General features: G+C 48.9%; 2 protein-coding genes across 8 annotated transcripts in view; one reads left to right on the top strand and one right to left on the bottom strand.

The window, feature by feature from the left end:
- The window catches only part of Nek6 (NIMA related kinase 6), a 73847-nt gene extending 58063 nt beyond the window's left edge, over positions 1 to 15784 (top strand). For 4 of the 7 annotated variants that reach the window (XM_076568444.1, XM_015986185.3, XM_042274736.2 and 1 more), the window contains 3 exons: positions 5586 to 5680; positions 11127 to 11240; positions 13876 to 15171. In XM_076568444.1, the coding sequence (XP_076424559.1) occupies positions 5586 to 5680; positions 11127 to 11240; positions 13876 to 13986 (320 nt within the window). In that variant the 3' untranslated portion in view covers positions 13987 to 15171. Of the gene's footprint in view, positions 1 to 5585; positions 5681 to 11126; positions 11241 to 13875 lie in introns of all 7 variants that reach the window. The other 3 variants (XM_076568447.1, XM_076568446.1, XM_076568445.1) reach the window with 1 other exon arrangement.
- An 808-nt stretch (positions 15785 to 16592) lies between these two features.
- Positions 16593 to 23306, bottom strand: part of Psmb7 (proteasome 20S subunit beta 7) — a 60965-nt gene continuing 54251 nt past the window's right edge. Inside the window, exons 7-8 of the mRNA XM_006992519.4 lie at positions 18517 to 18668; positions 16593 to 16834 (exon numbers count right to left, since the gene is read on the bottom strand). Of these exons, the coding sequence (XP_006992581.2) occupies positions 16723 to 16834; positions 18517 to 18668 (264 nt within the window). The 3' untranslated portion in view covers positions 16593 to 16722. The remainder of the gene's footprint in view (positions 16835 to 18516; positions 18669 to 23306) is intronic.

Here is a 23306-nt window from a genome sequence, read left to right as displayed (position 1 = left end):
CTTGGAAGAGGCTGCCCCCATAAGCTGGGCACCTCCTCAGGCCTCCTGAGCAGACCCTGCAAGATGGGTGCAAGGTGCCCTCCCAGGCCCATCCCTGCTCCAGGCCATGTGCACCACAGTCCAGAAGGCACCATGGGACTGAGGATGCTGGGCCAGCTCTGGGAGCCAAGGCCCTTCCTCTGTAGCTACTCTAATCCTGGAGGTTGGCAGTGCAGACTCAGGACCAAAGTCTCTAAGTTCCAGAGGAAAGCACCCTGTACCGCCAGTACACAGCTAAGTACACACAAGTCTGTTTGGGCAAGAACTAGAGCTAATTGCTATCACACAGGAAGGATGTAGGGGCCCTTCTCATCGTGTATGTGGCTATGAATTATTCATCTTCTGCATCTAATGTGCACCTACTATGTGAGGGATGCTGGGCAGTAGCCACATTGTCCTGGCAACCTCCTCATCTCCTAAAGCTACTGATCCAGAGCTGGGCTTATGCAAATCTGTTCTTTGCCTTCCCTCCCTGGCCCCTCCTTATGCTTGTATTTGCTAACAGGAGGCTGGCATGAAAGGGCATTAGTCAGTGCCATGGTCAGGCTGACAGGTGCGGTACCCAGCGGTGGCAGAGCGGCTGCCTCAGTGTCAGGAATAGGAGCCGTAATTAGAGCTCGGAACAGAATGAGCGTCAGACGAATTACTAGGCAGCAGATCATATTTGTCAGGAAGGATTGCATACATAAAAATTAAGTGACAGTACACGCCGGCATAATGAAAGAAAAATGAAAGATTTGCCTATACACAGCTCACAAGCTACAAGCAAGTGTCTCGCTCCAAGCAACGGCAGCAGCTTCGAGACAAATGGTGGGTCTGGAGAGCAGGAACGCAAGCCTTGTGTTTGGCATTGGTGACAGTGGTGACAGGGTGCCTCAGGCTGAGACCGGCCAGGGCAGGAAGGGAGGTTGTTCAGACCCAGACCTTGTGGGACTGGGGAGCAGAGCCCTTTGGGGACAACCCCATCAGGGACCGTGTAAGGGGCACGGCTGCTTCCCAGGCCTGGCCCGGTCCTGGGCTTGCAGACCATTTTGTCCCTGCACCGTGCTGGGCTGTGTGACTGAAGGGGCCACAGACTGGCACTGACGAGCTAGTGAGAGGATGGCTGTGAGAGTCTAAACTCTGCCTGGAGGAGCCCAGTGTCACCCAGGATCTGCAGCTGCCTCAGCTTCCAGCCACCCTGCGTGTCATTGTCCACTCACTTCACCGAAGGGGCAGGTCATAAAAAGGTGGGCTTTAGAAATACTTGAGAAACATTTTGCTTTTATGAGATGGCCTCACACCCAGGACCTTCACCCTTGTTTAGCCGAGGAGACCCAGGCTGAGAGAAGCAAGGCCACACCAGCGGTCACTGTCACATGGGCGAGAGAGCATCTCTGTCCAGGTGGATTTCCAGGAACCACCGGCCCATGGTGTGGAGACAGATGGAGAGAGGGGTCCCCCCAAGCTGCCTGAGGCAGGGACACCTGTCATACGCCTGTGCTGCCATGCACAGGACCCTGCTATGTGCGGCCACAACATGCTGTGAGGTGATTTGTGGTTCACACAGACAGACATCCCCAGGGATGCCCGCTCATTAGTGAGAATTCACCAAGGACCAAACACTGTTTCAATCCCCACCTTTCATTGTCCAGTCAGGAAAACGGGCTACTAAGCATGAGAGCATCACTGATTAGAAACCAAGGCAGAGGCATCTTGGCCTTTGGCTGGAGAGTGGCCAGAACAGGTCACACCAGGGGGTAGTTTACACAGCTCTGCCTGTCATCTATCCTGCAGTCCAGGCTTCGGCCCCACCTGGTGGATGAAGTCACCTGGAGAAGGGCAACTTGCAGACACTGGCCTTTTTCATGTCTAGTATCTCAAGCAAGCGAGCATTTCTAATCCTGCTTGTATGTTTGGACAGGGGAGCGTGTTGTGGGAGGGCTCTTCAGTCAGCCTTCCACTTTGAGGTCCATGTTCTCTGGTTTCTGGATTCCAGGTTTGGAATCCCCAGTTCTAGGGTGAAAACTCAGGAAGGTCAGGCTTGGGTAGGCTCCTCTTTCTTCTGTGCAGTCCTGTCCCCTGCTATGAGGAGGGACTGAGATCAGGCAAGGCTCGCTCTGCTGCACATGTGAAACTAGTTGGTGCAAGGTGGCCTGTGTCCTCTGGGACAGAACGCTGCCCAGGGAGATACCCTCTCCTGTCAGTTTTTCTCCAGGTTCTCCAGCACCCCCTTGCCTGGGGTCTGGAGACACACTCCCCAGTGGCCTGCTGCAAGTGTGGGTTTCTTTCAGGTCTGTTATTTCATCTGTATACACAAGTGATGTATTATGCTCCATTGTATTTCCTCATTTGTCATTACCTGGATAGAAAATCCAGCTAAAGCGGCGTAGCTGCAGGGAGTGCTGTGCTGCTCAGCTTCCTACTCCCCTGGCAAAAGTTGCACACCCACCACCTCCAAAGTATAGTGCCCCACAGCCTATGAGGAAGCCTGGGTCAGGGGACCAGTGGAGAGGGTACAGTGCCCTCCAGAATGGGCCAAACTCCTCTTAGCTATTCGTGATTCTTTCCCAGATGAAGCAGGTGGGTGAGTAAGGCTCAGGGGCTCCTCTCAAATTGGCCATGTGCTCCCAGAAGCTTAGGAGAGGGACAAGTGTCCAAACTCCAAGCCTGGATGGTGCTACTTAGCTAGACATTTACTAGAACCTTTCCTGGTGACTATACTAGGACTTCTGCTCAGTGCAGGCCTGTCCTGACCCACAATCATCTGTCCCCTGCTAGACACATCCTGGGATGGGCAACTCTCACCTCAGGGCCACAGCTCCATCAACCACCAGATGGAAAGACGGATGTGTGAATGGGTTCTGATGAGCAGGTAATAGGTGAGTGGTTAGACGAGGACAGACAGGTGGATGGGTGAAATGTAGGCAGCATCTTGGAAGAAAGTTCCTCCCTGGGCATGGTGGTACACATCTGTAATTCCAGCAGAGGAGGCAGGGGCAGGAAGATCTTAAGTTCAGGGTAAGCTTGGGTTGCCTATTGAGATGCTGCTTCACAAAACCAAGGGCTGGAAGTGTGGTTCAAGGGTAGAGCATTAACATGGGCAAAATCCAGATTCTAACCCCCACACTGCAACAGAAAAAGTGAAGGATGCAGGTGAGTGAGTTCCAGGACAACCTGTTTTATGTAGAGGGTTTCAGACCATCTGGCTACACAGTGAGATCCTGTCTCAAAAAAGAAAAAAAGATTTAAAAACCACATCAGTGAGGTGGAAGAACAATGGTAAGGAGTGGAAAGCAGCTCTCCTGCCTCTCCTTAGCAACCCTGGCTCTCATGCAGGCTGTGGCCGGCCTGGCTGGAGCTCCCAGTGCACAAGCACAGTGGAGTGGAGCTCAGAGGGAGCAATGGCAGCTGGAACTGGTTTTGCGAGGAGAACTTAGGCTGACACACACAGGTCTGGCCCAGGCTTCCTGCAGATCACCCCACCCTAGAGTCCCTCCTGCCTGGGCCTAGCAGATATAAAAGGGGCCCAGAACAAGTGGGAAGAGCTACCGGGGCAGCGTTGCTGGGACACAGTTCTGACTCTGCCTCTTGGCTAGCCCTGCACCATTACCCTTGTATTATGGCTGCAACTGTAGAACCTGGGTGCTGGAATCCAGTGCTGCTTGTCCCTAGGTTCCCACTACTGACCAAGACCTGTGGATTCTGTCTTGCGGTTTGGCTGTGACACCTCTTCACTTCACACCTGGCCATTGTTTTGTTTTTTTGGGTTTTTTTGTTTTGTTTTGTTTTGTATTCTCACTACTAGAGTGCACAGATGTTTATTCCTAATATCCCACTTGCCCTCAAGAAGTCACGGCTCCACATGTTAGCTGGCAGTTCTTTTACTGAGCAGCCCCCAGTCTGATTATAACATCGAGTGTGAGTACAGGATAGGATGTCCAGTTCTCAACCATCTTTAAGTGATGGCTGCTGTCATGATGAAGCAACAGTCATGGTTAGATGTGAGTTCATGGGAACCACGTTGCAGACCATCGTCTATTGAGTAAGTGGAGCATTGGCCTGCAAAGAAAAAGTGAAGATATGCACAGCCTGTTATGTAACATGCCCATGTCCCCTTGACTCCTGCCATGGACCAGAGCTGTCCTGCCCGGGGAGTTCAGGAGCCACAGCCCAGAGAAGTTCATACCCCCATCTGGAGCAAAACAGAGGTTTTACCCCACTCTGTGAAGATCCCACCACCTCCCAATTATGCCATTAGCTGGGGACTGTTAGCATGTAGTCTTTGGAGCGGGGGGGGGGGGGGGGGGGATGTTTCAGACCCAAACCATCTTGGTGAGGTGTCAGTCTGTGTCAGGTAGACCTGAGGTGATTTTCTCCATCCCGGTGTATTAGTTACTTTCTTCTTGCTGTGATAAAATACCATGACTAGAAGAAAAGGCTTATTCTAGCTCACAGTTCCGGAGAGGGAGCCCATACTGAGGGAGGCACAGAAGCTGCCCTGGCTGGTTTTTTGTCACTTGACACAAGGTAGAGTCATCAGAGAGGAGGGAGCCTCAATTGAGAAAATGCCTCCATAAAATTTTACTGTATGCAAGCCTGTGGGGCATTTTTTAACTAGTGATTGGTGTGGAAGGGTACAACCCATTGTGAGTGGTGCCATCCTTGGGTTGATGGTCCTGGGTGCTATAAGAAAGCAGGCTGAGCAAGCCACGAGGAGCAAGCCAGTGAAAAGTACCCCTCCATGGTCTCCACATCAGCTCCTGCCTGCAGGTTCCCACCGTGTTGGAGTTCCTGCCCTGATGTCCTTCACTGATGGACTGTCAAGTGGAAGTATAAGCCAAATAAACCCTTTCCTCCTCAGTTTGTTTTAGTCATGGTGTCTCTTCACATCAATAGAACAGTGACTACAATAGCAGCAGACAGCCAGGGCAGGAAGCTGCGAGATCATAATGACCTGAGAGTGGGGTTAAAGCACACCCCCACTGATAAACTTCCTTCAGCAAGACTGTACCTCTTAAAGGTTCTATTACCCCCCAACCAGCACCATCACTGGGGTTCAAAAGTTCAGTACCTGAACCTATGGGAGACTTTTCTCATTCAAACCATTACACCCTAGCTTGCCATTCAGGTGATATCTCTGAATGATATCTTTGGTGAACTGAAGGACTTTGTCATCATGAAGTTGATCATTTTAATGGATTGACCCTTTATATAAAGCCTCTTGACCTGCCTCAGCCTGTGTTTCCCCTCATGTGGCTTAGTCAACAAGGACAGTCGTTCTCTTCTGTTGAGAGCTTGTTCTGGACTGTCCACATACAAACTGTCACCTAAAGGGACAATGGTCACTTGCTTTTCTGCATTGAACAGTTGTATTGAACCCTGGCTGTGTGGCTCCTAACCAGTTCTTCAATCTGAGGGATCCTGGGGATCCACTTAAAGTTCTTTTAACATGGGCAACTATCTCAGCTAGCCGGGGAGGGGACAGGACACATCTCCTCTCCCTGAACCCCTGTTCTTGCCCCACTGAGGCCCAGCTCCTAAGTCCACCCCTTGTTGTATTGCAGTGGGAACACCATACTACATGTCACCAGAGAGGATCCATGAGAATGGTTACAACTTTAAGTCAGACATCTGGTCCCTAGGCTGTCTGCTGTATGAGGTAAGTCTCTCATGTGCAGATTGGTGGCCCGTGGGGACTTCCATGGGGACACAGGTAAGATAGGCTCACCTACCAGCTTAGGGCAGTACCGGTGCTGCACATACCCACCTGCAGTTTCAGGATCCTTGAAGACCAATCCTTCACCCTTCAGCAGACATGGCCTCAGTGATGTGGTCAAGTCATCCTTGCTGGAAGGGTGGCTGGTAGTAAGCTGTACTGTGGACTCTGAGAAGGGGATGGACCAGCAGAGCATCTCCGCTGCTCTTTTCTGGTTTCCTTGGTAATCACATTTGTGTATTATTTATTGGTAGACAGGTCCCGCACAGGCACTGGGAATGGGTATGGAGTCACACCTGGATCCTGCCCCTGTGTTACTCCCCTTAAGGAGGTACCGTTTTTCTAGGTTGGGCCTGAAGAACTTTCCCCTCCCTAGCTGTGGAATGGTGCCATCCATGGCTGTTTCCAGATCTGGTAGCCAGCCTGGAGCCAGAGACAGGGCTGTTGAATCTTGGTATGATCCTTATTATCTAAGATAGCCACAGTGGAGTCCTGGGAATGGGTCTCTGAGGAGCACAAGAGAGGTGAAGCTTGGGCCATCTGAGGTCTCCATGTTGGTGGCTGCACCTCCCACCAGCCTGCTGGGACCCATTGCTGGGCACTCCCAAGAGTCTCCACCGAGCCCTGGCCACATGATTGGAGCCCTAATATGCAAGGTGACAGGCAGGTGAGGGCTTTGGGATTAGAACTGGAACCCTGTGTTTTGCTTCCCTGAGCTTGCATGGGGTTTGGGTCTGGCTTGAACTGGTCAACCTAAAGAACCCCATTATTAAACTGATGGCTGGGGACTGACTGCAGCAGTGACACTCAGGAAGTGCCCCAGGCTACACCTTGGCTTCTGGGGACTGTCCCACAGCTCTGCTGTGTGAGGTGCAGGCACACACACACACACACACACACACACACACGGCCCCACCACTGGTCCACATGAGGCTCTTCGGCAATGGGTCGCCGCCTCCTGGCTTCCGGATGGTCTGTCTGGGGTCAAAATTCCAATCTCTTTACATGGTGTAGAGTTCAGTGTCTCATTCTGAGCCAGGCGCTTGAGATGTGTTAGGGCAGATTCTGCCTTTTCTCCAGGGGAGGAGTGGGAGGTAGAAGCACTGCTACTGAGCTGTACCCAGCTGAAGGTGATGCATTTTAAATGCTTGGCTAGAGAAAATGCCCTTGTTATGGGTCACCTCCTAGGGCTCGGTAGCCCAGTGTCATCAGGAAGGACTGTGGGCAATTCAGGCCAGAATAGTCAACAGTGGGGCAGGCCAAGTCTTTTTGAGACTCTGAGGCCACAGTTTGAGGAATAGATTTAATGAACACCTGTCTAGGGCCTGGGGTCAGAGGAGGGATCCAGAGACTCCCCTAAGAGAGCATGGCCCAAGTGTGTCAGGTACTGGGGGAGACTCAGAGAGCATGGCCCAAGTGTGTCAGGTGCTGGGGGAGACTCAGAGAGCATGGCCCAAGTGTGTCAGGTACTGGGGGAGACTCAGAGAGCATGGCCCAAGTGTGTCAGGTACTGGGGGAGACTCAGAGAGCATGGCCCAAGTGTGTCAGGTGCTAGGGTGAGGGGACGCTGTTCAGGAACTCCCAAATATTCTTAAACACATGAGATCAGGAAGCGTGAACAATTTTGACTTCATGTTTGTGAGCATGCCCACAGAACTCTCAACCATTGGGCCTTCCAGGGGAGAGATGCAGTGTCTGGCAGATGCCTCGACTGGGCAAACGGACCCAAGGTCCAAATCTCAGCAGCAGCAGTCCCCTCAGGATTGGGTCATCAGTCCCATGCGCATCAGCTCCAGCTGCCCCACATGTGGAAAGAAGTGCATGAGGCCCTGTAATTGAGGTACCCAGCTCTAGACACTCAGGCTTCTGTGAACCTACTGACCAGTTGAGCTGAGCAGCTGGTATTTGTTGCCAGTCCTTAGAAGCCCAAAAGCTCGACACATTTCCCTTTTTGCTTTGGCCAACAGGAGGTCTCAGCACAGCTCAGCTTGGGTCCTCATGGAGGGTGCCCCCTTTGACCTACTCTCATGTATACTGTCTCCATCCAGATGGCTTATTTTCTTTTTTCCATCCTGTGTTGTTTATTTTCAGAAGCTGCTTCCTGTCCCTTAGAGTCACGAGGGTCTCTAAACATAAACACAGTCTGGCTGAGAGGAGAACTGTGTGCAGCCCCCAGGGCCAGTGGAAGAGTAGGGGATGACAGCTGGCTTCCTCTGCTCCTGCCAGCCCTGTCCCCTGCCCAGGCTTTGTTACACTCCTCAGAGGCAGATGCAGCCCTGTCTTAGTGTACACCATACCCAGTCATGGCTTTGATAGGTTCCCAGCCAAGCAGGCTGTTCTAAGTCCTGACTTTGGTGCCTAAACACATAGGAATCACTAGGCCAGCATTAGAGAGACGGACATTCAACACCTACAACAAGCTAGGATACTCATCTGGATCCAACAGCTGTGACTCAGAGGGCACTAGTCACTCTGAGGGCCACCTAGGAGCCTCAGCTGCTCCCTATGACAGCAATTGTCCTTTTGAAGTTGCCCAATAATTGTTGGCACCAAGGCTCTTATTCTCATTTTTGGAGGCATATTACCCATGTCAAGCCATTTTTGCAGACTTCATGGCAAAACCAGCCTCTGGGTGTGGGTGGGGCCTCTGTATACTGTATACTAGGCCACTGTGCCTAGTATAGGTGGTCAATGCAACCTTATTGTGAAGCGGGGCTTGTGGGCGTTGTGTCCCCACCACCACTAAGGGACCCAAGGTCAACAGTTCCACAACCTCCATACCTATCTGCATGTTTTGCCTAGCCCAGGGCAAATTCCTGCATCAAACCCTAAACCAGTGCCCCCTACTTTTGAAGCCATCTGCAGACTCACTGCCCCACCCCAGGCCCTTTCTGAAGATGGCAAGCTGTCCTTGGAACCAGGCTGATCTGAGGGGTGAGCAGAGGGTGGGGGTAGACCAGGAAACTAAAGCTGACTGTCATACAGCCTCCCTGGGTTCCCTCCTGCTCTAAGCTAGAACTCAGGCCCACTCCACATAAGTCCAGAGGACTCCTCAGGTATGCCAAGGCCAGGGCCAAGGGGACCTCAGCCAGTGATCCAGAGCAAAGGCCTCAGCAGCCTGGCTTGTCATTAGGGAGTCAAACAGATTGGACCTCACTGGGTGGGACATGATTACCAATGGCCCTTCACTAGCAGGAAGGACTAGGTTGTCTTCTGGCAGGAGGCAACAGGAAGTGAGTGACAGGAAACACTTGATGGGGGAATGTCTTTATTCACACTGTGAATATGTGTTGCTTGGATTGGTTGATAAATAAAGCCATTTGGCCTATGGCAAGGCAGCTTAGAGGCAGGCAGGAAATTCAGAGAGAGAGACAGGAAGAAGGTTGGGGTTCGGGGGAGACACACACCATCCCGCCATCCATGGAGCAGCATGTAATGGCACACAGGCAAAGCTGTAGAACACGTCGTGACATACAGATTAACAGAAATGGGCTGAGTTTAAGTGTACGAGCTAGTCAGTAGTAAGCCTGAGCATTTTTAATTAATATAAGCCTCTGTGTGTTTACTTGGGTCTGAGCAGCCATAGACCAGGCGGGACATGGGAAAACTTAATATTATATCCTTCTGGGGTCTTTGATGTAGTTGAAGACTAGATAGTTACAATTTTCCTTGGTTATGATAAAAGATAAATTAGATATGAAACCTTAGACTCACAAATATAGGATAGAAAATTTTTTCTTTTATTTTACAAAATACAAATAGACTAGACATTGTAACTATAATTCTTGCTTGATAACTGTTTTGTTATATGTAATTTTAATAGGCTGAAGTTAAAACCTTCCTTTTGTTTAGACAGAAAAGGGGAAGTGATGGGGGAATGTCTTTCTGTACACTACGAATGTGTTGCTCTGATTGGTTGATAAATAAAGCTGTTTGACCTATGGCAAGGCAGCTTAGAGGCAGGTGGGAAATTCAAAGAGAGAGACCAGAAGTGGGGGGGACGTCAGCAACATATAATGGAATGAGGGTAAAGCTACGGAACATGTGGCGATACATAGATTAATAGTTATGGGCTAATTTAAGATATAAGAGATAGCTAGCAAAAGGCTTGAGCCATGGCCATGCAGTTATAATTAATATGGGCCTCTGTGTACTTACTTGGGGGACGTGAGTGGGAAGATGTCCCGACCACCAGCAGGCCAGGACACAGGAAATCTTCAGACTACAAACTATAAATCCCATTATGGATTTATCAGCAGATGGGGCCCTCGGGTGCCATGCTAGGCTATCTCCATGCTCCTACAGACCCTCTCTGAGGCTTTCCCCAGGTACCTTCAACACTGGGGTGGGGAATCTGGTTACTTCAGGAAGAGGGAAACCTGGGTGAGAACACACTAGCGCCACTGTCCAACAGTCTTGTCACCCTCCCCAGTGCCCAAAAGCCTGCCTCTCTTCAAGGTGCCTAGGGCGGTGTCTGAACCTTGCCACACCCTGTAGGCTGGGGCTTCCAACTTAATGGGGCCTGACAGCCAACTGCAGAGCCCAGCTTCTCTCCACCCTGGAGCTTCCCTGAGAGAGATGGCAATAGCCTGCAGATAGTAGTAAAGGAAATGGTTCTACCTCCCCCTCTCCACATCTACATCTGTCCCAAAACCATTGGCCCTTCATGCATGACCTTTCACTGAAGGCATCTTTCAGGCAGACATGTTCCCAAGAATGGTGTTGCTACCACTCTTTAGATTAAGTCAGTCAGAGCCAGGTATGGAATCACTTGCCTGTAACCCAAGTATCCAAGAATATGAGGCAGGAGGATTACCACAATTTCAAGCCAGCCTGAACAACATGAGTCCCTCGACAGCCTGGGATATGAAGTGAGACCTTCAAACACAGATGGGCAGAGGAAGGAGTTCAGTTGGAAAGTGCTTACTTTGCAGGACTTGTGTTAGAACCCCAGCACTCTGAATAGGCTGTGGGCTGTGCATGTGTACTGGGGAGGTGGGGATAGGCTGATCTCTGAGACTCACTGGCCAGCCAGCTTAGCCTACCACTCATTGACAAGGCCATGTCGGATCCTGTCTGAAAGAAAAGGTAACACCAGAGGCTGACTGTCCCCTGCACCACACCCCCCCAACTGAGAACCTGTCAGGCTCAGGCAGAGACTAGGGAACAGTCTCCATTCTTGTCAGCCAGTCCTTGGGAGAGAGGGCCTACATGAGCTGGGGATGTGGCCTCAGGATTCAACAGCACTTCCTTATTACAATCCCAACCTCCTTAGGCTACAGAGAGAAATCCACAGGACACTTACTGCAGTGGGGACCAACCAGTGGTCCCTCTGGCTTCTGAAATCTTAGACCTTGAGGCTGATCTCTGTATCATTCTTCCCTTGCAGATGGCAGCTCTTCAGAGCCCCTTTTATGGAGATAAGATGAATCTCTTTTCCCTCTGCCAGAAGATAGAGCAGTGTGACTATCCACCTCTCCCAGGAGAGCATTACTCTGAGAAGGTGAGCAAGCTGGGGGTCAGTCTTGGTGTTCTTCCAGGAGGGGTGGTGCTGAAGTGCCCAAGGCTTGTAGAATGCAGCAGCACACAGCTGAACTAGAACCTAATGCCAGGCTAGGGGTACTGATTACCAGGGAGATGAGAGATGGGCACCTCTGGGCTAGCTGGTTGGTCTCCTGCTTCACATAACAGGCCTATAACCTGGGAGTTTTGACTTTCACATTTTATTCTGGGTGCAGGGGCTCTAGACAGTTACTGGCTATATGAAGGTCATCCTCAGATCCATCATTTCTATAGATGGGTTAAATTCTATCTCCCCCCTGAATAAACTATGAGGGGTGACTGACAGGTCTCCTGGTACCCTTCTGGCTCAGGGTATAGTCTAGACAGGTCTATGTACATCCTTCACTGCCCTTAGAGTCTTGTTTTTCTCATCTATAACATGGGGACAAACTAGAATCTCCTGTCCAGGTTTATGGTAAGGATTAGTACATGTGTCATGCTCAGTAGAGCCAAGCCAGCATCACCATCACCATCAAAAGTAGCTGTCACAAGTACCGCAGCTCATGGAAATGTTGCTAAACACCATCTGTAATGTCTGTTGAGAGTCTAAGGTCTTCCCAGGTCCACTCCTACAGAACCCAAGGCCACTGCCTCATGATAATGGCTCATATGTATAGAATCTTCCCTCATTTTGTTTATACTAAGGCAGCACTCTCCACCTTTGGGTTGCAACCCCTTTAGGGGTCGAAGGACCCTTACACAGGGGCTGCCTACAATCATCGGAAAACATGGATATTTATATTACAATTTGTAACAGTAGCAAAATTAGTTATGAAATAGCAACAAAAATAATTTTATGGTTGGGGTCACCGTAACATTAGGAACTGTATTAAAGGGTTGCAGCATTAGGAGGGCTGAGAACCACTGCACTAAGGAAAGCCCATCCTACAGATGAGTTGAGGCTTTACAAGGAACACCCTGTTTATCGGGGCAAAGCATAGGCAAAGCCTGGCAGGCTCCAAGACAGCCTTCAGGTTCATTGACCTTCACCTGTGCATAGTGCTACCCCTGGGGTGGGGAGGGCAGGAGTCTGGAGAATTGTACAGGACCTTTCTGCTCCAATGGCTTGAGGAGTTCTCACCAGCCCCTACCCGCCCCCCCTAGTGAAAGTATTTGTGTTCTGAAGGTTAGCAGGAAAGAATGGATTGCATTCTTCACAAAGTTCACTGGCTTGGTCCTTCTCTTGCTTAAACTAGAACTTCCTCACTACAGGAAGACATGCTACTTGGCTCTCACCAGTTCTGTGCTCCTGTACCAGTCTGCCTGTGGGCACCATCACCTCACTTCAGTTGCAAGGCAGAAATGAAGGCCCCAGAGTCCTTAGCTTTATCTTCTAGGGCAGCCATTCTGTCTCACTAGCATATGCCCCCGGCAGGCAGCAGCTCCAGATCCTGCTACTTAGCACAGAGTGTGTCCCTAAACATACCCATGATAAAGCTGTATCATGTCTTAAGGAATCTTGTCATTTTGTTGTTGTTGTTCCCCCTTATGACTGGTAACTGTGTAGTCAGCTTCTAAGTGTTGCAGGGCAGACTTCACCTTGACATGGTTTTTGTATTTTTACCTGATGAGTCAGCCATGGTTCCTTTCCAGAGCAGCTTCAGAAATCACTGTTTGTAGGTGAGCTTGGACTCTAGATACCGCCTTCATTTGCTCATGGACTCCAGTGTTTATGAAGCAGTGGGAACACAAAATGGCCAGGCAAAAGAGGGAGGCACAGCTTATGGTTCTATAGCCAGTTAAGCCAGCTGCTCAGTGTGGCAGGAAGTCCAAGACTGACTGGCCCCCGAGCTCGAGGTGTATGCTGCAGCCCCAGGGCCTCTGGAACATCCCTGGGCCCTCCCCAGGCTCTGCCTCCTGAGGCCTTAGAGCTCTCTGGTCCAGGACCTCCCCTCTCTCTACTTTTGCTGGTGACCACCAGCACCCTCAGCAGCAGGCACTGAGATGGGAAACGCTGCAGCCTGTCCAGTGTTGAACATTTAAAACCCAGGCTTTTTAAGGTCATTATTTTAATTACCATTAAAATAACTAGCACTCTGGCTATCAGAACAAGAGGGATCAGAGGCTTAAGGTGCCCCTCCCCCACCCTGGCAGGCAAAGCCTTCAGTGTCTGGATAATTAAAAGAGTGTCTTTCATGAGCACAATGAAGAGGCCAGGGGGTGTTCAGACTGCAGCCTTGCTGCATGTTAATGCATTTATTATGATCAATAAGCCCTTTCCTTGCGTTTTCTCTGGTTTGGGCTTTGTGTGACTGACAGCAGACACACATGTACACAGGGTACTCACTCACAAATCTGCACAACGGTGTGCAGTTGAAAATTGAAGATTATTTGAGGGTAACAACTCTCAGGGTCTCAAAGCATCACCTTTGGAACTAGACAGGCCTAGGCATGCATGGGCTGCCCCCCTCACCCCATCCCCAACCCCACTCCCAAGAGCTGTGTGACCATATACCTTATCCTGAAAAGCACTCTTCCCTTGAAAGGGGACAACAGTTCCATCTGAGGTGCCACGTGTGGATGTGGGTAAAGTACTTGAGCACTTTAAGACTAACAGAACTGCTCTTTCCTTGCAGCTTCGGGAACTGGTCAGTATGTGTATCTACCCTGACCCCGACCACCGGCCTGACATCGGATATGTGCACCAAGTGGCTAGGCAGATGCATGTCTGGACATCCAGTACCTGAATGCAGCATGCCTCAAAGCCAAACACCACTTGTCTTACTTGAGTTCTCTCCCCAAGGGCACATGGAAGCCCCCACAGCCAAGACCAGAGGGCTCAGCAGGCTCCCAAAGGCGGCTGCCTCTACCACTGAGCTGGAGGCAGCTGGGTTATGGTCAAACTCCAAAGTCCTTTCTTTGAACTGTTGCAGACAATCTGAGCTGGGGGAAGGGGTTTGGCAGTCACTGAAGCCCCTGTACCAACTGAAATGTGAACCTCTGCCTGGTTCCTTCATACCTGTCCAGGCCCACACTGTCAGGAGACTTGCAGGGAACAGGGTGACTGGTGTGGGTGAGCCTTTGCAAATGGTTAACACCAGTTGGTTTAGTTCTTAGTACCTTTCCATACAACCAGGCTGTGTGCTTCATTTACTCTCTTGTAAGGGGATACAATTGAAATAATGGTTTAGAGTAGAGACTTTGCTAATACTTTCTCTGCATTTTATGACTCTGATGAGTGACAGTGAGGAGCACCCAGCATCAGACACTGAGAGGCATGGCGTCTGGGAGATAGGAGAGTCCTCCTCTTCTGAACCCTGCCAGGTACCACTGCCTCCTGGAATACTGTGGCTCACTGTAGGATAAGTGTATGTCATTTTCATCCATGGGAAGATAGCAAGAAAAACCCAAGAGCTTTGCCCTCACACTGTTCTTCACAAATTCTAGTTCTCTATCTTCCTAGTGTGACTTGGGAAGTCTGTTGGCCTTTTTGAGCCTTCATTTCCTCATCTGCAAAAAGAGTAAATGAAGTATCTATCTTCCCAGTGACTAACAGGATCTAAAACAAAAGATGCTACTTAGGCATGCATGGCAGCCTACGTTTGTTGTCCCGGCACCTGGGAGGTAGAGGCAGGAGGATCAAGAACCCAGGGTCACGCTCGGCTATATGGGAAGTTTGAGACTGGACGGGATTACCTAAGACCCTATCTCAAACAAAACAAAACAGATGCAAACCAGCCAGCAGTGGCAGGTGACCCAAAAATGCAGCCTGTCACCCTTTCAGAAAACTCCAGTCCATGGACCCTGAGAGTCAAGAATTAAATACAACTGTGTTATGGGCAGGAAAAGCAGAAATATGTTCATTTACTTTCTGTTCTCAATAGGATTAACTGTGAAGACTAACTTATAAATGTGAATTTAAGGAAACTTAAGTGCTGGAGGAAACAGTCTGAATTATTTTGTTCCCCAATGGCAAACCTCTATCTCCAAAAAATATTTACATTATGATTCATAATAGTAGCAAAATTACAGTTATGAAGGAGCAACAAAAATAACTTTATTGTTGGGGGTCGCCACAACATGGAGAACCGTCTTCGAGGGTTGCAGCGTTAGGAAAGTTGAGAGCCACTGGCCTATGCAATACTCGAGCAGCACCCACTTGGTGACAGGCCAGTGCTGCTGTGTCTTGTCAGGTGATGCTTAACTTGCTGCTGGGTGAACTTACTACCAAGGGCTCCCAAAAACAGGGTCCTGGCTGGCCACCACTCTCTGAGCACAGCCTGCACTCCTCCATGTTTTAGACAAAATGGGAAGAGGAGTGACTGCTGAGCAGCTCAGGGGCGGCTCCAACAGCCTGTCAGTGTCGTCTTCAACTGCAGACTATCAGCTGCACACAACAGCAGCACAACTCCTTGAGGCACCTTTAGAAACAACTTGCCAGGCCCCAAACAGTCCAAGGAATTCCAGAATATTTTTAAGTTCTCCAAGTAATCCTGAGAATCATCAGCCAAGCTGCCACTCAATAAATCCACTGTGCTCTCTCAAGCTGGCTCCAGCAGTTCCCACAAGGGAAGTGGGCCTCCAGTGGCCCACCCCACAATACTCACTGTTTCCTCCTGCCCAGCTCTAACTTCTGAAAGTTTTCCTGACTCTTGGTATGCACTGTGTCTGCTCTCAGAGCCTCTGTTCTGTCTTCGGCACAACTAGCCTCTATAGATCAAAGAACTTAAATTTCAGTACTCCACCCACTGTCCAAACCAAGAGAAACATCTGCCCAATAAAATGGCCCCCCTGGGATGTCCAGAGTCTCCACCAATCACCATCCAGAAGGCAGTGCAAGGATATGTCCTAACTGCAAGAGAGCAAACCCCACGCACTCCTTCGACCGTCATGAGTTTCACACAGCCATGGGAGAGCCAAGTCTCCATCTGCCCTTTTCTAGACTTGAGCATGTACAGGCCAAGGACCCAAACTGAAGGTGTCTGCCTCATGTGTATGTGGGGGACAGGGCAGGGTACTAGGAGTAAACTTGGGATGCATGCAGGGCAAGCCACCCACTGGGTCATGTCACAGCCCAAGACTCCCTTACTGCGTACACCTGACATGCAGGCTGCTGGATACTGGATCACCTGTTAGGACAAACTCCTGGGGCTCCCCACAAGTGAAGATGAAGTAAGCAAGCCACAGACCATGTCATACACGGTCACTTGGAGAGCCAAAAGAACCCAATCTGGTTTTGGGCCACACCACTGACACTGAAACCCAGACTGGTGCTAGAAAGATCCAGAACATGGAAGGAGAGTCAGGTCAATTGGAGCCCAGACCCACAGTCCCCACATGTACAGCCACTCACTGAGTTTTGTCTTTTTTTAATTGAGCCTCACTCAGCAAGCAGTAGCCGAATGTGTGTTTTTGGGTGGGGTGGGATAGGGGTGGAGTGTACCCCAGTCACCCAGAGAGATAACCAACCACCCCAGCACCATTCACGAAGTGTCCATGGTCTGGACAGTCTCTTCTAGCACCTCAATCTCCAGAGTGGTGACTTTCTCGGTGAGGACAGCTGTAGTGCCTTTCTCACACCTGTACCGGCCAAACCTAAGGAGAGAAACAAACGCAGTTAAGCCAGGACAGAGACATTGTACTCAGATAGCAATAGGCTGGACCAGAGTCTTGGTTCTGGGAACTCCACCTCTGGCTTCAGGGAGTCAAATACCCTTCACTTCCAAATGCTATAAAATGTGTCAGACAACACTTAAGAGATGATATAAAGGTACTGTTTCCATTTCCCTCCCACACTCCATCGTTCTCAGTACATGCTAGAAGCTACCTTGTCATTTGACTTCAGGCTGTCACTTCCTTAAAACTCACATCCTTCCACGGAACAATATGAGTGACACAGAATGGCCTTCTGCCCCACACCTCTAGAAGCCAAGCTCCAGGCTTATCACTTCAGAACACACAAGGTTAACTGTCACCGCAGGGGCATGGTGGATCACCACCAGGACACACCTACCTGACCTGCCTCCTTTAGGCAGGTCTCTAAGCACAAAGTGCTTACCCTGATCGAATGTGATCTCCTGACTCCAGAATCCTGACTGCCAAAATGCAGGACCAACACCGGCTTTTCTGCTTTGTCTCACGTTGGAATGATTTCCAGTAAGCTGGTATCTGACCAACGGAAGCTGTGCCATGATCATATACTCCTAGGAAACTTATCCATTAAAACAGGCGCTTAGGCCCCAATGGGGAGCAGAAAGAAAGGGTATCTGATGCTCAAGTGGACTTTAGGAGGAGGTATACTTTTTTCCAAACACATCTGTCCTTGTTCCCTTAAGGTTTAAAGATGTCTCCTGGTACACACCAGGCTGGGTGTACCTAAGTGTTGCCTTGAGAACAAAGTCCCAGTGGCCCAAGAGGCTAACTTTGACCTTTACTCTGTCTTTAGAGGGAATGGACACAAGAGCCCCATACCTTTTAGGTAAGGCTGTTGGCCTTAGCATCATGCAGGGCAGCAGCCAGGTTCATGGTGGTGATGGGCATGGAGCAAATGGCAAGCCTTTGCCTTCACCTGTGTCCATTCTGAGGAGGGTTCCCTTATCTAGGCAGCATCCTCAGAGCCCTGAGTCCAAAGGGCAGTGGGATTCTAGTGTGTAGATTTTGGTGTTGCCCCAAGGCAGACTATTGCATACCTACCTGTGCTTGGCCCCTTCCTCATCACCTCACCAGCTAGCCTCCTTGTCACTTTGTTGGGTCCATCCCCACCCCAAAGGCTAGGATGGAACCTGGAACCTCCCACATTCTAGGCTAAAGCATGAACAACACTGTAGCTACCATGGCCACAATTCAAAGGCTCCTAGCCACCAGATTAGAACTGTTAGGACGTCTTGGGCCAGCCTGAACAAAAGTTCAGCCCAAACACCTCACAAGATTCCACTGAAGGCTTAGGATGCTTAAGAAAACGAGGGGTGGGGGGTGCACACGGACGGACGGCTGGACATGGACAGACACACGTGCAACACGTGCACACACGACCTCTCTGTCCCAGCTCTCAGCCTGAAGCTCTCTCCTGATAACACGTGATAGATAAAGACAAGTCTCCATGCCTGACCACAGCCTGTGATCATAAGGTAACCTTGACTCAAGACCTGTTGTTAGAAGCTGCTTTATAGAACACAGGCTTTTCTCAGTGTAGGAAAGAATCCAGAAAGCCCAATCCAGATGGCATGGAGATTCCAAAGGTGACAGGACAGAAGAAAAATGCCAACCCTTTCACTTACCTGGTCCCCTTCTTGTTGGGCACTGAGTATGGACGAAGAAAGTCCAGCTTGTTCTTGCTGATGACACACAGATCGATGTTGCTTCCAGACCCCAAGTCATTAAAGATGCCAGCTGCGATAGCTTCACTCACTAGCTTCTTGGCTTCTTCCTCCTGAAAAAGACAAAGGCAGCCATGATGACTTGTGTCCATGGAGAATGGTGGCCTACTCAGAAACACACAGGATACTTCTCAGATGTGTTCATGGGTGATGTTTAAAATTTCCCTAGAACTATAATGTTTTCAACACCATTTGGCTGGCCTAAAGCTCTTCAGGTGGTAAGTGGGAGCCTGGGCCTTTCAAATCCTTCATGCCCATGCCCTTTCTTCACCACAAAGTCTTCCATCATATGCTATTAGCAGCCACCATTTAAAACAAAGCAAGACTCAGTAAGTTCTTCTGTGGTGGCTTGAAAGAAAATGGCACTATTAGGAATTGTGGCCTTGTTGGAGGAAGTGTGTCACTGTGGGAGTGGGCTTTGAGGTCTCCTTTACTCAAGCTACACTCAGTGTGGTACACAGTACACCTGTTGCCTGCGCATCACGAAGCAGAACCCTCAGCTCCTTCTCCAGCACCACATCTGACTGTACACCATCACGCTTCCCACCAGGATGATAATGGACTAAATTCTGAAACTAAGTCAGCCCCAATTAAATGTTTTCATGTTGCCATGGTCATGGTGGTCTCTTCACAGCAATAGAAACTAACTAAGACATCTTCTCCTAAGGGCCGGGTAGTAAATATTTTAGGTTCCTGGGCACACTTGTTGTCTGTTACAACTACTTAATGCCATCACCTAGCACAAAACAGCCATAGACAATGCATAAACATGGTGATTATGTGTCCCAATAAAACTTTATAACAAAAACAGGTGTCAGGCTAGATTTGACTCATGGGCTTCGTTTGCTAAATGGTCAAAGTATCTTAACAGTGACTCCAGGATAGAATCCTCCCACCCAAGGATAGGGGAAAGACAAAGCCGCAGTCTATAAAATAGAGGAGAAAGGTGAACAGGCTCAGGAAAAAAACAAAAAACTACAGAAACCGACTTCGTGGTAACATAATGGAGAAAATCAGCACCGTGGGGCTGAGACAAGCTGATACCAAAGCACAATTGTAGTTCTAGGAAATGTTGGCAGAGTCAGACATTAGACTACTTGAACGTGTGTCCACCCACTATGAGCCTACAAGTTCATTGAAGTGACTTGGTGCTTCTCCCAAAAGTTCCTCTTTACTTTTTGAGTCAAGAGAGCCGGCATATGCCAAGTGGGATACTAAGGCCACAGATAGAGGTCCCTTAACCTCTCATCCTCTTGGGATTTTAAAGGGTCACTGGGAGCATCAGACCCATGTGACTGCTCCAGGGCCTGAAGAGGGTCAAAGGGTCAATAATGGCTGCCTCAGTGAAGCTTCAAGAAAAGCTGAAGGCAGGCTGTCAACAAAGGCACCCAGGAAACTGGTGCAATGCAGGCGGGAGGGTAGAGCATGGGCCCACGAAGCTGAAATCCTTTACGCAACAAGGACAGAAATGAACCAGCCTTTTCTACGTGCTTCATCTGTTACCCGACGGCACAAGGGTACAGACACACGAGCCCAACAAAATGCACACATCTCAGTAATACCACCCCCCAACTCCAACCCCTGTGCACCAAATGCCCTAAATCTGGCCTAAGAACTTTGATGGACAAATTCAAGGCTTCAAATGTGAGAAAATCTGAGCCAGGCTGGAATACTAGTGACAGGAGTGCCCTCTACAGACCCAGAGGAGGAAAGAGACAGCTCTCCAAGAGTGGGAGGGATCTTTACCTAACCAGCATCAGACACGTTTGTGAGGGTGGTAAAGCAAGCTATTCTCATATGTATGTGCACAGTGCTGTAAGAATTCACCCCATAGGGCCATCTAAACAGGAACTCTCTCCTGGGATTCTCAATAGTCCCTCAAAAGCCTTACCAAAAACAAGCAAAGGTGGTGGAGCAGATGGAAGTGGAGACTGCTCCCACACAGCAAATCCCAACCACCCGCTTAACAAATGCAACCTCATTCCAACTCACTTTGCGTATTAACCAACCTTAGATGTGCATGTGCACGCACACTGGGAGCACCCTGCTTGCTCCCCTGCTCAGGGCTGCCATCCCTTCTCCCCCTCCTCTTTTCTCCACTTAACCATTGCCTTTCTTTGTCTGTTCTCATCTCTGTTGCCGGTGCTCTGAGCAAGGAAGGTACACAGGACAGGGAGGAAAAGAAACAAGCAAAAAAAGCAACAACAACAAACCCCAATAGTGCTGTAGACCTTAAAAGTTCCCAAGGGAAGATGATGTAGAGGGCACAGAAACATATGAACTGTGTTACACATGCCAGTTTTAATTCATTAAATTAAACATTTGGAAATGGAAGTAGATTGCTGGCAAAAGCACATTTCAAAAAGTGCAAAACTTTTAAATGTATTATGTATAATTTGGTTTACTTGAGATGATTCTTTAAGGAACCCCCCTCCTCTGTGTCTTGCAGCCCCAAGGTCACATAGCTAGCAAACAGTCAAACAGGTTTGTGGTAGCCACAAGCCTTATCGGCTAACAAGTGACCTCTCTTGGGATCTGGGCTCTTCACTAATCGGGGACACCAAGGCTGTGTCACTCCCTGTCACTCGGAGCCTCAATACCTGGGTTGAGTTTAAGAATGGTGGCTGCCAATTTCTGTCTGGTCCAGTAGCAGCTCCTCTAGTAGTCATCTCTATTATGGAGAGGGGGGCCTTGTGCTTCCCACAACACCCATGGACTACTTACCTGACCAACAGCCTATTTTCCATGGTGCTGGAGTAATGTTCCTACAATGTCATGCCAGGGATCATTATCAAGATGAAGGTCTTATTACATGTCCTTCCCTTAACCACCAAACTCCCTCAAAACACCAGGAGATTGAAAATGACTACTGTCTACCCATTACTTACACAGTATCTTCAAGAAGTATGTTCGAGAAATTGCTTTATATGTCAAATACTGACTTTGAACACAGTACTTTACAAATAGACTTCTAGGCACAGATATACCTATACTACTAGGTTCATTTGCATAATTTTTCCTTAAAGTAAAATTTTGCAACTAAATAACTTTTGTATTTAACATGTGCTATCAGTATTTTGAAAACTAACAAGAAAATCCTAAGAGGTGGAAAAAACACCACATTTTATCATCTTTGGCCCATAGAACATTCAGGAAACACTGTCTTCCTCTAGGATTCATTCTTTCTAGGACTTTGCACTTCCCTTTTCTGGAAGATTTGAGGTGATCTGGGTCCTGAGCAACATCTGCCTGGGACAGGTGCTGCAGAGGGGTTCTGACCCAGCCATGCAGACCCTGTGCCCCCAGCTGGCCAGGCCCAGGTGCTATATTCTCCCCCTGCTGTGCCGGCATCCTCCTCCAACCAGCCAGCTGCTCATGGATTTGCATTGCTTATCTCAAGGGAACTTTGAGATTCAGTGTGTTAGACCTGCAGGACACATCCCAACTACAAGAAAAATAGCCCTCCATGATAAGAACAGCTCCAAAACACTCATGCAGAAGACCATGACCCTGGTGCAAAACAAACAAACAAACAAAAACAAAAAACAGAGAGTCTCAGGTTCAAGGTCATCTAGCAGACAGAACTGAATCTTCAGACTCCTATTTCCTGCTGTGTAGCTAGGAGCCAGTAACCACCTCTCTGAGATGGCTCTTCTCTCTAATATGATAATAAATTCTACCTCACAGGTTTGCTACAAAAACTAGAAATCAAGTTCAGAAAGCAACTATAATGAGTTGGCACATGGCAAATGCTTAATGGCTGATAACTTATTTAATAAAAACAAGCCAGAGGGCTCCTAAAATGATGCAATCCACCTTTAAACAGCAACTGCGGATACTAAGCCTCAAGCCAGAAAAAGGTGGTCCAGATAAACCTGCTGACAAGCCTTCACCCAGTGCCATGGAGAAGTTCCTGTAATAATTAATCCAAGCAAAGCACACTCCCTAAAAGTTCAGAGAATATAAAAGGAACACTTCCTGCTTTATGGCTACAAAGACCAAACTAACTGGGAATATCAGTCCCCCGGGCCACCCTGCTTCTTAAATGAGATTACAATAAGAGTGATGTACTGTACTCCAAGTCAGCTGTGACAAGCAGCACTTTATAGAGCTATCTGTTTGTCTCCATCACTGCACCACACAATGTGTCCCTGGACTCCAATGTGCAGCTCCATTTACCGCTACATGACAAATGGGCAGCACTTGTAAAAGGCACAAAGAGGTCCACGTCGGCCATGTAATGGTCACCACAGCTGTACCCGAGTGCTTGAGGGGACAAAACAGACCCCCAAGTTCATTAAACTGACCAGTAATGGATCTTTCAAAAAGTGCCTTAGGAATCATACAGAAAGGGCTAAAATAAATAACTCAGCATGGAAGGCTAATCTGAAACGGTGTTTGATAAATTATTTATACCACAGGCGATTGTCTGCATTTAATATTGGAGCTACTAGTAGCATCTTTAAAAGATGATTTATGTGTTGTAACGCTATTAAACTTTATATTGGCCCACTGCTAGCTATAAAGTCTGCTGAGATTTAGAGAATGAGTTTTAAACTGTCACTGCAACATCATAGGAGATGGAGGCTGTATTAAATCTTTACTTTAAACCTGTTATCTAGAGAGTTGTGTTTTGTAGATACTCACAAACTGATAGATTACCTCTGCATCTGCTACAGTATGGGTCCAAA

The sequence above is a fragment of the Peromyscus maniculatus genome, chromosome 4, assembly GCF_049852395.1.
Source record: "Peromyscus maniculatus bairdii isolate BWxNUB_F1_BW_parent chromosome 4, HU_Pman_BW_mat_3.1, whole genome shotgun sequence".
Classification (NCBI taxonomy): Eukaryota; Metazoa; Chordata; class Mammalia; order Rodentia; family Cricetidae; genus Peromyscus; species Peromyscus maniculatus.
Note: the sequence above shows the minus strand (reverse complement) of the source record. Positions and strands in the feature narration are given on the sequence as shown.